Source organism: Numida meleagris, chromosome 2, assembly GCF_002078875.1.
Source record: "Numida meleagris isolate 19003 breed g44 Domestic line chromosome 2, NumMel1.0, whole genome shotgun sequence".
In the NCBI taxonomy this organism is placed as follows: Eukaryota; Metazoa; Chordata; class Aves; order Galliformes; family Numididae; genus Numida; species Numida meleagris.
Window position 1 is genome coordinate 84,198,088 of NC_034410.1, and position 14,578 is coordinate 84,212,665.

A 14,578-nucleotide genomic window follows, 5' to 3' on the forward strand; every position below is an offset into this window, starting at 1 on the left:
TTGGGTATTAGGAAAATATTCTTCCCTGAGAAGGTGGTTGGGCAATGGAACAGGTGTTCCAGGGAAACTCTCATGGCACCAAGCCTGCCAGAGTTCAAGAATGCTCTCAGAGTTTGGACAATGCCCTCAGACATAGGGTTTAAATATTGGGTGGTCCTGTGTGGGGCCAGGAGTTAGACTCCGTGATCCTTGTGAGTACTTTCTATCTCAGGCTATTCTGTGATTCTTTGAACCTGGAGATTTCCCATCATCCAGTATCCAATAAAGAAGGCAGGGAAAGGAAGACCTCTCTCAGTAAATAGATGCATTAACAAATATAAGCATCTAGGGAATGGTAAGGAGCCCCTCGAGGTGGATCCCCCAGGGAATGTTATTAGCTTGTACAGCATGGGGCAAATATAAACCTATCCACCAGAGAACATTTAGGAGCCCATGGAAGCCCATGGAAGCGGATCCACCTCCCAGAGATCACCTGGCACTCCCTCAACATCTCAGTGCCCTCTGCAATGAGATCACAGCAATGGAGCTGCAGGAGAGCCAGGCAAGCTCCCTACCCAAAACACAGACCCTGCACCCACCATTAGGTCAGAGATGACAAACACTATGGATTTTGTGGTGTTGAGGAGGATGGGCCCGGCAAAATGCAAAGTCGGGACCCTGAACTTTAGGAGAAAGAACTTCAGGCTATTTAAAGAATTACTGAGGTCTCCTGGGAGGCTGTTCTTGGAGGCGTAGGAGCTCAGCAGAGTTGGTAACTCTTTAAAAATGCCTTTCTGAGAGCGCAAGAGCTTTCTGCCCCAATACTGGAAAACAAGCAGAGGAGGCAGAAAAGTAGCATAAGCAAGGAACTGCTTGTCAAACTGAACAATGAGAAGGACATGTGCAGGCAGAGGAAGCAAGGACATGTGGCCTGGGAATAATACAGGGATGCTGTCTGGATATGCAGAAATGGCATTGGAAAATCCAAGGCACAGATGGAACTGCACTTGGCAAGAGATGCGAAAAATAACAAGAAAATAACAGAGATTCTATAGGTACATTGGTCAGAAGAGACAGGCCAAAGAGAGTGTACCCCTTCTGACAAATGAGAAGGGAAAACTGGCTACAGAAGACATGGGAAGGCTGAAGTACTCATTGACTTCTTTGTTTCAGTCTTCACTGGCAGCCAGGATTCTTGTGTCTCTCACATCCCTGAACTTCTGTGTGGGGGCCAGGGAAGTGAAATCCTTCCCACCGTAAGAGAAGAGAAGAGCAAGTCCAAGACTGCATCATGAGACTGAATGTATATGTCTATTGGACCAGATGATATGTGTGCCAGGGTTCTGAAGGAACTGGCTGATGTGGTTGCCAAGACACTTTTCATCATATTTGGAAAGTCATGGCTGTCAGGCAAAGTCCCTGGTGACTGCAAAAGGAGAAACATCACTCCCATTTTTTAAAAAAGGGAGAAAGGAAAACCCAGAGAATTACAGACTAGTGAGCTTCATGGCTGTGCCTGGGAAGATCATGGGATAGATGCTCCCAGAAGAGATATTAAGGCACATGAGGGACAAAGGTGTGATCCAAGTCAGCCAGCACAACTTCACCAAGGGCAGATTGTGCCTTACCAATCTGGTGGCCTTCTATGATGGAGTGATGGCATTGGTGGTCAAAGGAAGGTCTACCTGGACTTGTGCAAGGCCTTTGACATGGTCCTGCACCATATCCTTATCTCTAAATTGGAGAGATACGGAGGAAGGGTGGACTAGTTGATGGATAATGAATTGGTTGGATGGTCACAGCCAGAGGATTATGGTCAATGGTTCTATGTCCAGGTGAAGGCTGGTGACAAGTGGTGTCCCTCAGGGATCCATCTTGGGACCGGTGCTCTTCAACATCATTATCAGTGACATAGATGATAGGATTGAGTGCACCCTCAGCAAGTTTGCAGACAACACCAAGCTGAGTGGTGCAGTTGATACAACAGAAGGGAGGGACACCATACAAAGGGACCTGGACAAGCTTGAAAAGCGATCCCATGTGAACCTAATGAGGTTCAACAAGGCCAAGCGCAAGGTGCTGCACTTGGGTTGGGGAAATCCCAGATGTGTGTACAAACTGGAAGAACTCCTTGAGAGCAGCACTGCTGAGAAAGACTTAGGGGTCCTCGTAGATGAAAAACTTAACATGAGCCAGCAATGTGTCCTTGTGGCCAGGAAGAGCAACAGAATCCTGGGCTGCATCAAAAGAGGGTTGGCCAGCAGGGTGAATGAGGTGACTGTCCCCTTCTACTCTGCTTTCATGAGGCCCTATCTAGAGTACTTCATCCATGTCTGGAGCCCCCAGCACAAGAAATTGTGGAGCTTTTGGAGCAGGAGGAGGGCTGGAGCACCTCTCCTATGAAGAGAGGCTGAGGGAGCTGTTCAGCATGGAGAAGGCCCCGGGGAGACTTCTTAGTCTTCCAGAACTTAAAGGGAACTTATAAACAGAAGGGAGGCTGACTTTTTACATGAGTAGATAGTGACGGGACAAGGGGAAATTGTTTTAAACTAGAAGAGGGGAGATTTAGATTAGATGTTGGGAAAATTTTTCACTGAGAGGTTGGTGGGATACTGGAACAGGCTGCCCAGAGAGGTTATGAGTGCCCCATCCCATGGGATGGACCCTATAGTGGAGCAGGGGCAGAGCGACCATGAAGGAGTGGCAGAGATGAAGCGCTGTGGACTGACTGCAGCCCCCATTCCTCATTCCCTTGCACTGCTCAGAGGGAGGAGGTAGGAGAAGGTGAATGTGTAGAGGGCATTTTTAGTTTGCTTTTAGTTCTCACTGCTCCAGTCTGTTAGCAAAAAATAATAAATTACATTAATCTCCTTTATGTTGTCTGTTTTGCTGATGACGGTAATTGGTGTGTGATCTCCCTGTCCTTATCTCAACTTAGGAGCCTTTTTTCATTGTATTTTCTTTCCCTGTTCTTTTGAGGAGGGGGAATGGGGGAGTAGCATGGTGGAACATAGCTAGCCATCAGTGTGAAACTACCTCAGAGTTTCAGGGAGAAATTCACTTTCTATGTGTTCATTTCCTACTCCATTACTGCTTTCCGAAAGCTCGCACTGTGTTGACATGCTTCTGTTCATGCAAATGAGATTCCTAAGTGCTGAGACCTTCACACAAACTCATCCCCTCTGGCAAAGATCTCTGCAGCCCTGCTGTGTGCTAATATTTAAGACATGAGGTTGATCATGGTGTCCTTACCCAGGGTTAATGCTGGAGGATTCTCTCCCTTTTATCTTTATTTTTCTGTTCTTGAACGGGACTTTTTGAGCACCTTTTAGTCATTGTAACAACCCATATATGGGATGTTTTTCAAATGCTCTGTGTCATTTTAGTATCATAGAATCTGACTGAAATTTTCAATTTGACTCTAAAAAAGAGTTGGTAGTTGGCAGCTTCAGTAGAGAAAACAGTATCCTTTCACTTCTCTGCTGAGCCTGTGGCAGCTCAGCCCTACTACTGCGATTCCAGGACACAGTCTCAAGAAAGAATATCGAGCTGCCTTTCACCTAGGAAGAAGTCTGAATGAGGCAAAAGACTCTGCTGGTACCTGAATGTAAGAACATGAAAACTGGTGAAATCTTCAGCAGATTGAAATACTTGTTTTGTGTATGAACTAAACTAGCCTTTGACACTCAGATACTTTTAATCAAAGACTGGGCTCTTTTTAGAACTGCGGAGATGAGCAGAAAAGAGGGGCTTTTAAAATACATTGTTGCAGACCGAGAGTAGCCATGGATGATTAACAGAAGACCCCAGTCTGAATACCTGAGACAGAAGGTCAGAAAGTCTGAGTGAGAGGTTTGCCTGGCAGGCTCACTAGAGGTACTTAAAATCAGTCATGTAAAAATACAGGGTAACCAAAGAACACTTTCTTCTTTTCCCCTCTTCCATTCCCCCGAGGGGTGAATGTGTTTCTATTCCCTTGTTGTAAACGATAGCTGCTTCTTGAAATTTGAAATCTGTGAAGCTAGAGATTAAAGAGAACAGCAGCGAAAGATATGGACACTTGCGGAGTCTTGTATCTTCAAGTCTACTTTTCAAGCTGCTCTACTGAACAGTGGAGAAGCTTGGTAGTAAGCAAATACATTCATAATGGATTGCTGATGCTTGCACATTTGGGTAGCTTAACAGGATTATATGTAGCTTATATGAGGCTGCAGAGCAATGTTCACTGCATTCCAAGGATAATGGAATCAAGTTCAGTGAACAGGATTGTTTTTCAGATCACATGGTTCTCCAGCACTAATGTTCTGAGATCCTTAAATTTAAGTCAGAGAAGGCTTCAAACAACACAGATTTGTGATTCGAGTTTTTTCTTCTACACACGATTGTGACGGCTTCTCAGATGGCAGAGCTGGTGAGGCTAACCAGTTCTTTCTTAAGCAAGATGTTGAAGAGTTTGTTGATTTTACCAAATGAAACACTGTTTATTCCTTCCTGTTCCTACAGTCAGCACTACTCAATAGAAACACTTGTATATGATAGAGACTAAATAGCATATGTAGCCAAAGTTCCTATGGAAGTCAGCGAAAGCGAGGTATCTACGTCTTTAAGCTTTCAGGCAATGCAGATAGGGAGTTGCAGAGCAGCAAGGAAGCCATGCTTGCTGTATAAGCTGCTGACTGGCCGTGATCCTAGTGTTTAATATAACTCAGCACTGAGCTGGAGCTGTATCAGGCCCGATGTTCTGAACGGACAGAAAAGCATAACTGCAATTCCAAAGTATGTACTCATGGGCTCTTGCCTCAACAACAGGTAGTTAGCTGAGCCAGGGCGTGCAAAAGAACCACAGCTATGATGAGGCACATGGAAGAGAGGGAGATGATATGGGATAATAGGCATGGCTTCACCAAGGGCAAGTCCTGCCTGGCCAACCGTGTCACTTTTTATAACGGCGTAACTACGTTGGTAGACAAGGGAAGAGCGACTGTTGTCATCTATCTGGAGTTTGGTAAGGCCTTTGATGCAGACCCACATAACATCCTTCTCTCCATATTAGAAAGACATGGATTTAATGGAACTGTTTGCAAGATCATATCCGGAGTGTGGTGGTCAGTGGCCCAATGTCCAGATGGAGATCAGTGATGAGTAGTGTCCCTCAGGGGTCTGTACTGGGACTGGAGCTCTTTAACATCTTCATCAATGACAATGACACTGATATTGAGTGCACCCTCAGCAAGTTTGCAGATGACACCAAGCTGAACGGTGCGGTCAGTATGCCCAAGGGGTGGGATGCCATCCAGAGAGACCTAGACAGGCTCAAGCAATGAGCCCAGGAGAGTCTAATGAGGTTCAATAAACACAAGCACAAAGTTTTGCAGATGAGTTGGGGCAACCCCTGCCATCAGTATAAGCTGGAGGATGCAAGGATGGAGCACAGCCCTGCAAAAAAGCACCTGGGGGTACTGGTAGATGGCAAGCTGGTCATGAGCCAGCACTGTGCCCTCGCAGCTCAGAAAGCCAACCATAGCCTGGGCTGCATCAAAAGAAACGTAGTCAGCAGGTTGAGCGAGGTGATCCTGCCCCTCTACTCTGCGCTGATGAGACCTCACCTGGAGTACTGCTTCCAAATGTGGAGTCCTCAGCACAGGAGACATAGACCTGCTGGAGTGTACCCAGAGGAGGGCCACAAAAATTATTTGAGAGGTGGAACACCTCCCCTACAAGGACAGGCTGAGAGAGCTGGGCCTGCTCAGCCTGGAGAAGAGGAGGCTCTGGGGAGACCTGAGAGCGGCCTTTCAGTATCTAAAGGGGAGTCTAGTGAGAAAGGACTGAATCTTTAGCAGGGTCTGTTGTGAAAGGACAGGGGGAATTGTTTTCAGACTAAAGGAGGGGAGATTTAGAGTGGATATAAGGAAGAAGTTTTTTTTACAATAATGGTGGTGAGGCACTGGCACAGGTTGCCCAGGGAGGTGATAGATGTCCCATCCCTGGAAACATTCCAGGGGTAGGACATTCCAAGGTTGGGCTGGAGGGAGATATGAGCACTCTCATCTGCTGTAGGTGTCCCTGTTCATTGCAGGGGAGATGGACTAGCTGGCCTTTTAAAGGTCCCTTCCAACTCAAAGGATTCTATGAGTCTATGGCAATGGAATGTCTGCCCAGCTTCGTGCTGCTCAGCACAGACTAACCTGAGACTGCTAGAGGCAACTGATGTCTAATAAAACCATCAGAGGCCAGAAACTGAGAAGCGGCACACACTACCCCCAAAGCATCTTGCAAGAAGTTTTATGGGTATCATATGGCAAGGCCTAAAATGATAGGGTTCTGCCAAAGAGAAAGCTGTGGGAGAGAGGAGAAGCAATCCTACTAAAAAAGGTGGTTTTAACTGAGCTCAGGCACACAACGTAAGCCAGAATTCCCATGTCAGAGTACTTGTCTTTTTAATCTAAAGTAATTAATTCCCTTTCATACAGGAATATTTATCAGAGTGAGGAATTAGGAAAAAAAAAATAGTCAATACTAGCAGACAACAGGTTACTAGTGGACTCAATGTTTAAAAGAGCAGTAAGAAATATGAAAGTTACATCAAGAACTGGAGCAAAATGATTAGCTCCAGAACATCTTCCAGAAGCATCAGTGGTCTGTAACACAAGTGAATGAAAAGTGGGAGCGATCACAGCTCCCCCTCTATGCAGTGAGTCTTAAATGGGCCTGTAACCTCTGGAGACTGGCCTTGATCCTCACAGACATGGGACCAGACTTCTCCCTGGTGTAACACGGTAAGCAGTCAGAAATGCCCTGGGCATCTGGGAAAGTCAGGCTCTTCCTGGTTTTATTTCTCACCTCCTAGGTCTGTTCTCTCAGATGATTTTATGCAGGACCATCAGGGAAGGCTGATGATTCTGTAAGAGGGGGGAAGATGCTGTGCTATACGGTATCCTCCTGAGCTCCCTTCCTGCCTTGATTATTCTAGGTCTTGCGAGACTGAGAGGCTGGAAGCTGTCATGTAAGAAGCATCAGCATCACTGGTAAATATTAAGTTTCACTTATTCAACATAATGAGATCTATCATCTGATGGAACAACTGGAAGACGCAATGTCTAAAAGCCAACAAATCACGGAATTATGTCTTAGTACTTCTGGCACTGATGTATAGATGCTAGATCTGACAGCACCTGAAAATCATTACGTTACTGCATTATTTTGCATTAAGAACTACTGTGCAAAAGCACCTTCCAGAAACACGACTTCCCCAATTAACTCTTAATCAAAACCAAAAAACTAAATCACTAATCCTTCCATTTTACAAACCGACTGCTAATTTGTGATTGTGAAATGGTGAGCTAATTGCTTACCACAGTGACTCCTGTAAGTGAGGAAGTTTTGAAGTTAACATTCAGCTCTTCAACAGACAAGATACTGATAATTCAGCATGAGGTGCCATACGTCTAGTGAAATTTTATGTCAGTAGTTTTTCTTCTACCTTAACAACATACGGAAATCTGTTCTTGTTTTAAGCCAACAACAACAAAGTTGGAACATTTCATTTAATATCTCCAAAGTTACACTAGTGAAAGTTTTCATCCATTTTCCAGCAACAAAAGAGAACTCTGTATTCCATATGCTGAGGGTTTTTTTTATTTGGAAATGGAATGCATAAAACAATGACTTGAACAGGAAAGTCTCGATCATTTTAAAATTAAAAAGTTCTAATTTTATATCCTTTATGACTACTGTATGGAATGTGATGAGGTTATTGTCGCCAGAAAAGCAAGATAAAAGACCAACACACTCACAGTAGGTAAAGGTGCAAGAGTGATTTTTCAACGGCCACGTGCAAAAATAAATGCTGAAACATGAGAAATACCCGAATACGGTACTCTGGACTTTCAGGAGCTACTTTAGAAGAATCAATTATTGATTGCTTTGAAATGGCACCAAAAAGGCAAAGTGTCATTTGCATTTATGTTGGGAAAAATGTTCACGCCCCCACATTGTTACTACTGTTATGAAATACGAGTCCCGGAACAACAAAGACCTTCTTCCAAACAAACCCCAAACATACAAGACAGAACAACCACAACCTCAGATTTGCATAGGCTTACGGATATTTAATGCCAACATCAACAGGTCTACAGTCCTCCTCCTTTACAATTAACGATGTAAAGAGGTCTTCACGTAACCACAAGGTAAATATTCACTTCAAGACTCCTTTCCATTGCCAGTAGAGCACGAGGATTTCAGGATAAGAAAGACTGTACTCTGTGACGGAAGATTTTACATGCATTTCCATAGCTTTTTGGGACCCAAATATTTGTAACACTTCTGCAGTATCACAACTGGATAAAATCTATTTCATAAAGTAGTTGAAGACTACTGGAATATATCTGTGTTCTTTGAATTTATTCAATTAATATTTTCAATCAATGGCAAACAGCCATTAAATAGCCCTGAACAAGTAGGGGGCTATTTAACACAGAAGCTTAAGAATGATTAGGGTTACTCTGTAAACTTACTGACCAAAGGAAAAGCAGAATTACAAACTAGAACTCTACCTTTGGATTTTTCTGTTTAAATTGTTTGAAAAGAAGATACTTGTTATTCACCAGGCAGTTTTCTTTTTTTCCTTCTTCCAGAAAGTAGGCTGTTTGCGTTTGAGCAAAGCCATTCCACCCGAATGATGCATTTCATCATATAAATACAATGGGGGTGGGAGAGAGGAAGGACCAACAAATCGGCCCTTTATGTCACTCAGATACTACATTATGAAGAATTAAGATGTTTTAAGAGACCTTCCTAGCACATAACAATGATTTGCATTACATGAATACCTACTATGGCAAGAAATAAGGTTTGTCAATGACGCAGAAGGATTTATATGAACTTGGATACATATTGAAATAAATCATGTTACAGTTATTTCACATCTTCATTCCATTTAAGACCATCGATACCCTCTGCCATGTAGTAGGCTAAGAACACGGCTAGAATCTGAATTTTAACACCACCATCTGTCTCATTCTTTATTTCCAACAGATTTTAAGTTCTAAACTTTCAATGTCCACATATGAATTTAATCGTAACTTCTAAAATTTCCACTGTTTCAGTTACCAGACTAGTATGATTTGTAATTAGCGTACAGTCCAATAATTACACATTTTCTTTTTGACAGCTTCCAGTTTGGCAGTAATGCCTGACTCTGCTGTAACACACTGGTTTGTTTTTTTCACTTTTCACAGTGGCATGGCACCACACTTCCACTTACTGAGTTGCCTTAAGAACACAGAATTGGATATTAATTACAACGCTCTGGACACTTAAGGTTTTCACTGAAGAGGAGCTTAAATGCAGGAAGCTTATTAATGACATCTGTCAGACTGCAGACCTTGTGAGGACAAAGGAGGATCTTGAAATAGGAGGATATCAAAACTAGTTTTTTGGCAATATAGAAGATGTATAGTCCATGTAGTTCTGTCATAAGCTCTAAAAATACTCTTATTAAATAAGTTTTTCTTCTGTAAGACCAGATAATACACGTAATCAGTAGAAGTCCAGGGGTCAGAATCTTCAGTTATTAATTATTCTCTATGAGCTTTTTTTTTTGGCTTTTCTTCATAGGATTCTCCATATTCATTCACTCTGCTCTTATCCACAGGATAAAGCCTGGCAGGGAAAAAAATAAAATAAAATTAGTTACCCATACCTTACTGGTCTGCTACCTGAAGGACATTTAAGCAGTCCTCTACTATTCAATTTTAAAACAGAATTCCTTTCTCATCATATTTTCAATTTCCATTTGTAGCCTAAAAATATGACAGTCTTACAGATTAGCTACAGAAACACCAGCTCCTTCATACTAAGACTTAACTAGTTGTCTCATAACAGGGCCTCTTAAGAGACACAACAGCTCCCCTAAAGCTTGGCTGGAGTACTTCTCACGCAGTCCAAGACATTTCTCCAGTCTGAATCCAGGGCCTAGCCCCTGTCAGAAGTTGTTGAGTTTTTAATTTCTAGAAAAAACCCATCTTGCAAGGAGAAGTATTTTACCACTCTTACGTGTGATCATATAAGCCTAAAACTGAAGTCTGCATTTACCATTCTGGTATAACATAGACTTGGCTTAAAATTACTGTTTCTTCAGAGAAATATTTGTCCTTGGGAAGAATACACTTTCTATAGTTTATCTTAGACTAGATAGTTGGAAAAAACTCTTTACTGTGAGGGAACAGGTTGCCCAGCGAGGTTGTGAATGCCCCCTCCTTGGAATTATTCAAAGCTAGGCTGGAGGGGGCTGTGAGCAACCTGGTCTAGAGGGAGGTGTCCCAGCCTATAGCAGGGGGGTTGGAACTAGAGGATCCTAAAGGTCCCTTCCAACCCAAACCATTCTATGATTCTATGAACTCAATAATATTTTAATGACTACTGCATATAGCCTTCTTTTTCATGTGATTTTAGTTGAAGAATATTAAACACGCCAGACATTCAATTCACATGAGAACCAGATAATTTGTGTTTGGAAACTAAATAAATACAAAAACAGAGCAGGGCAATTCCTTACCAAAAAATATAATTCATTACTGTCCTGCACAGCAACTAGACAAGCATATGTCCAGATACATAAGATATGTAGACAAGTAAGCTTCTAACCCTTTGCAAGGGTTAAAAGCCCAGATGTCCCAAGTAGGTTTGCAAATACAAGCTTAAGAATTGCTCTTCTTCTTCATCTCTCAAGTTAATTTTATATTTTTCAACATGCAAATGTGTAACTATCTACTAAAAAGGAGGACTGTTGTTTTGGGAAGTTGGGGGTAAAGGGCTAACAGAAAAGAATTCTGTAAGTTCTGTGAGAAGAAGAATTTCTTACTTGAGTACTCTCTTAGCCTGCTAAAAAAGTCCAGGACTACTGTCAGTTATGGGAAGATGCTTTTTCTCCTCCTACAAACATGTACTGAGATCTCCTTTTCAGGATCCCGTGTTATATTTCCATTTGCTTGGCATATACACAGCCGCTGTTATGAAGACATTCTCTGTACTAACACGATATAAAAATTCTGCTTGCATTCTATCCCAGATTACTTTGTAGTTCTTATACCAATCTAGAGTGTTGTAAAAACTCTTAAGAATAGTGAAGAAAGGCATACCATCTTTGGTAGAGATAGACCAGAAACACAACATCATCTCGAAAGCACGCCAGCCTATGAGATGTTGGCATAGTGATAATAAAAGCAAATATATCATCAATAAACGTGTTGAACGCCTACAGATAAAAGAAAAGAACACTTCGGTTAGCCGTCAAGAAACAAAATCATACAAAATGAAGCAATGAGTTCATACAAAGCTACAGGAAACAGGATTCCTAGTGTTTTTCAGTAGGTACACAGACTAATTCATATTTACAACAACATTTAAAGCTGATGCTGCAAACTTTGAAGTGCTTTTTTTTTTAAAATGAAGATCATACTGTTTACTCTAGTTAACTACAGTTAAGTTAAAAAGGATATAGGTCTCAACACCAACTGGCAATGTGTGCTTGCAGCCCAGAAGGCAAACTGTATCCTCGGTTGCATTAAGAGAAGTGTGGCCAGCAGGTTGAGGGAGGTGATTCTGCCCCTCTGCTTTCGTGGGACCCCACCTGGAGTATTACGTCCAGTTCTGGGGCCCCCAACACAAGAAGGACATGGAGTTGTTGGAATGGGTCCAGAGGAGGGCCACGAAGATGAACAGAGGGCTGGAGCACCTCCCCTACAAGGATAGGCTGAGAGACCTGGGCCTTTTCAGCCTGGAGAAGGCTCTGGGGTGGACCTTATAGTGACATTCCAGTACCTGAAGGGAGCCTACAGGAAAGCTGGGTAGGGACCTTTTATGAACGCACGTAGCGACAGGACAAGGGGAAATGGCTTTAAACTGGAAGGGGGTAGATTTAGACTAGATATCAGGAAGAAATTCTTTACAGTGAGGGTGGTGAGACACTGGAACAGGTTGCCCAGCGAGGTTGTGAATGCCCCCTCCCTGGAAGCATTGAGGGCCAGGCTGGATGGGGCTGTGAGCAACCTGGTCTAGAGGGAGGTGTCCCTGCCTATAGCAGGGGGGTTGAAACTAGATGATCCTAAAGGTCCTTGCCAACCCAAACCATTCTATGATACTGTTTCAAGTAAGTGAGAGTATTATTGTATGAGAGGAAAAACATCTACTCAATTTCAGCAAAATTTTTAAAAGAAACTGACAAAAAAAATTATTCAAACTGTACTCAAATGATTTAAGATTTACAAAATGTCATAGTTCACTTTCATTTTCTGTGGGCAAACGGAAACTTTTCTAAGAACTTACTCATTTATTGTTCTTAAGAACATTAACTTGGCAGCCCTGGGGAGATTTTAAAACATTTTTAGTGCTTTCCCGGAAGCAAACATCCATCCCTTATCCGAGATGCAATTTTCTACACCATTTCTGCTCAACTAGACATACTCTCGGCTCAGTTTCTGAAGCAATTATGAGATATTTATCACTTTTTCCTCAGTGATAAAATTTAAATTCACAGACATTTGCTGGGAAAGCAATGCAGAGATGCTCTGAACGTGCAAAGATGACATTATTTCAACAGAGAAGGTAAAGGAAGTGAAGAGCAGGGCAACTCCTCTTGGATCTGTTTCTAGTCTATAGAGAGGACTATAAGTCAGTTCTTAACAGTGTACCAGCTTTAGTACTCATCAGATTGTGCAATAAGCTCACTAAAAACATCTGGAAAACCAATTCAGCAAATATTCACTGCTGGGTTAGCAAACAAACAATCTCCTTACAATGGCTTCTTCTTTCATTATTAGAAAGCTGCTGTTCTGGCTTCACTGTACATGAATCCATGCCACAAGAAGGGAAGAAAGAGACTTACTCTTGAAAATTAAACTAGTGTTTGTATTACGAAAGAAAGCATGAGAAGAACGCTAGGGTGTTGGACAGGAAGAAGTTCTTATTAGTTCCAACAGGAAAGCTCCTTTTGGCAAGTCAAAACTAATCCATCAATCCAAAGCGTTCAAAGAATATGTATGGCACTTCTCAAGCCTGTGCAAAGATCAGTCACAGAAAAAAAAACTAGGCTAGTTGGAAAATGAGGCCTTTCCAAGTTAACTCCCAAGTGAGTGATCCTAGGAGGATGAAAGGAAGAAAAAGCTAAAGGCTTCATCCTCCTTTGGGCATTTAGGCAGTTCTCAAAAACCATGGAAATTGAATACATCAAGGCAGCTCATATAATAGTATTTAGTCCAGCTCGTTTTCTTTTGAGATTATTTCATTTGAAGGTATGCCTCATTAAAGTACAAAGGGTATAAACGTAAAAGTACAGAAAGCAAAAACTCAGGAAGATTTTCATTTTTGCCAAAGTCACCCATAGCAAAAAAAAAGAAAAAGTTTAAATTTTAAAGGAAAAAAATGCTCTTATTTCCAAAGAAAAAAACACCAAAAAAAAACCCAACAACCAAAAACCCAACAATAACAGAACAGACCTCAGACTATTCTTTCTACAGGACAGCACAGAAGGAAGCGAGCAACTTTAAAAATCCACTAGGAAATAGCCCAAGAAGTTGAACATAACTGAAAACATTCTTTTCTGTATGTATACCCAAGCTTTATTGTGGTAGTTTCTGGCATCTCTTAACAGTAACCATATAAATGCTCTTTAAGAAAAGGCTCTTCAGCAGCAAAATTCTGCTATGAAGGTTACCCACTGCTTCAATATTGTCCTTGCATCCTACTGTCCTTTAACTGCTGATATCTCTGTTCAGTTACTCTATTTTGTTACCAGCACAAAATTGTGAAATTAATTCTCTACACCTTTTATTCCTATTAAAAACATTCTAATTCATCTACTATGGGTCTGAAAAATTAGGTGTTTACTGTTATTTTTGGACTGATTTCTGTGTTGAAAACCATTTCGTTACTATTCTGTTATTATCTGTACTCCTATCTGTTTTTCCCAGATGGCTCATAACTCCTTAAAAATATAAAATATCAGAAACGTGGGCTGTTGCTGTAGGCTCACAGAAATGGAAAAGCTATGAAAGGCACTTCATTTTAAGACTTCATTTCTTTTATCACACATTATCTTTTCAGAACTGGACAGAGCATCTTAAGCAGCTTTTAAGTGCTTCAAAAGGAAGTGTTATGTTCAGGAGAATTGAAATACATTGGCCCAAAGGGCAAATAAGGGAAGAAGGTAGGAGACTTGGAAACTCAGTAGTGGCTGTTGCTTGTGCTCCCTGTCAGTGCAAGAAACATACCTGGGCACAGACATCTGGAAGAATGATTACAACAGAAACCGCTCAGACACACATGGAGGTGCTTGTGGGTGTGTAGGCAAAGTGTCAGTAAGCTGACCTATTTATTTTTAATAAACTCACTTCCCCTGCCCCAAGGCCTCGTGTTAAGCCTTGCTACAACACTGCATCATTTCCTACAGACTAGGTAGTGGGGACACCACAGTGCAGCCCCTTTTCCACCACATGACAGCCTACCACACATTTGTCACTACACTTCCCAGAAGTTTGGAATTACCACACAAGCAGAAAACAATGTGTACTTTACTTCAGTCTCTGGTAGCTCCCACAACTTG

The 14,578-nt window shown here is 42.0% G+C and overlaps 1 protein-coding gene across 1 annotated transcript in view; it reads right to left on the reverse strand.

Annotated features, from left to right (window-relative positions):
• Positions 7,592–14,578, reverse strand: part of CLPTM1L (CLPTM1 like) — a 29,428-nt gene continuing 22,441 nt past the window's right edge. Inside the window, exons 16-17 of the mRNA XM_021385489.1 lie at positions 11,118–11,233; positions 7,592–9,639 (exon numbers count right to left, since the gene is read on the reverse strand). Of these exons, the coding sequence (XP_021241164.1) occupies positions 9,555–9,639; positions 11,118–11,233 (201 nt within the window). The 3' untranslated portion in view covers positions 7,592–9,554. The remainder of the gene's footprint in view (positions 9,640–11,117; positions 11,234–14,578) is intronic.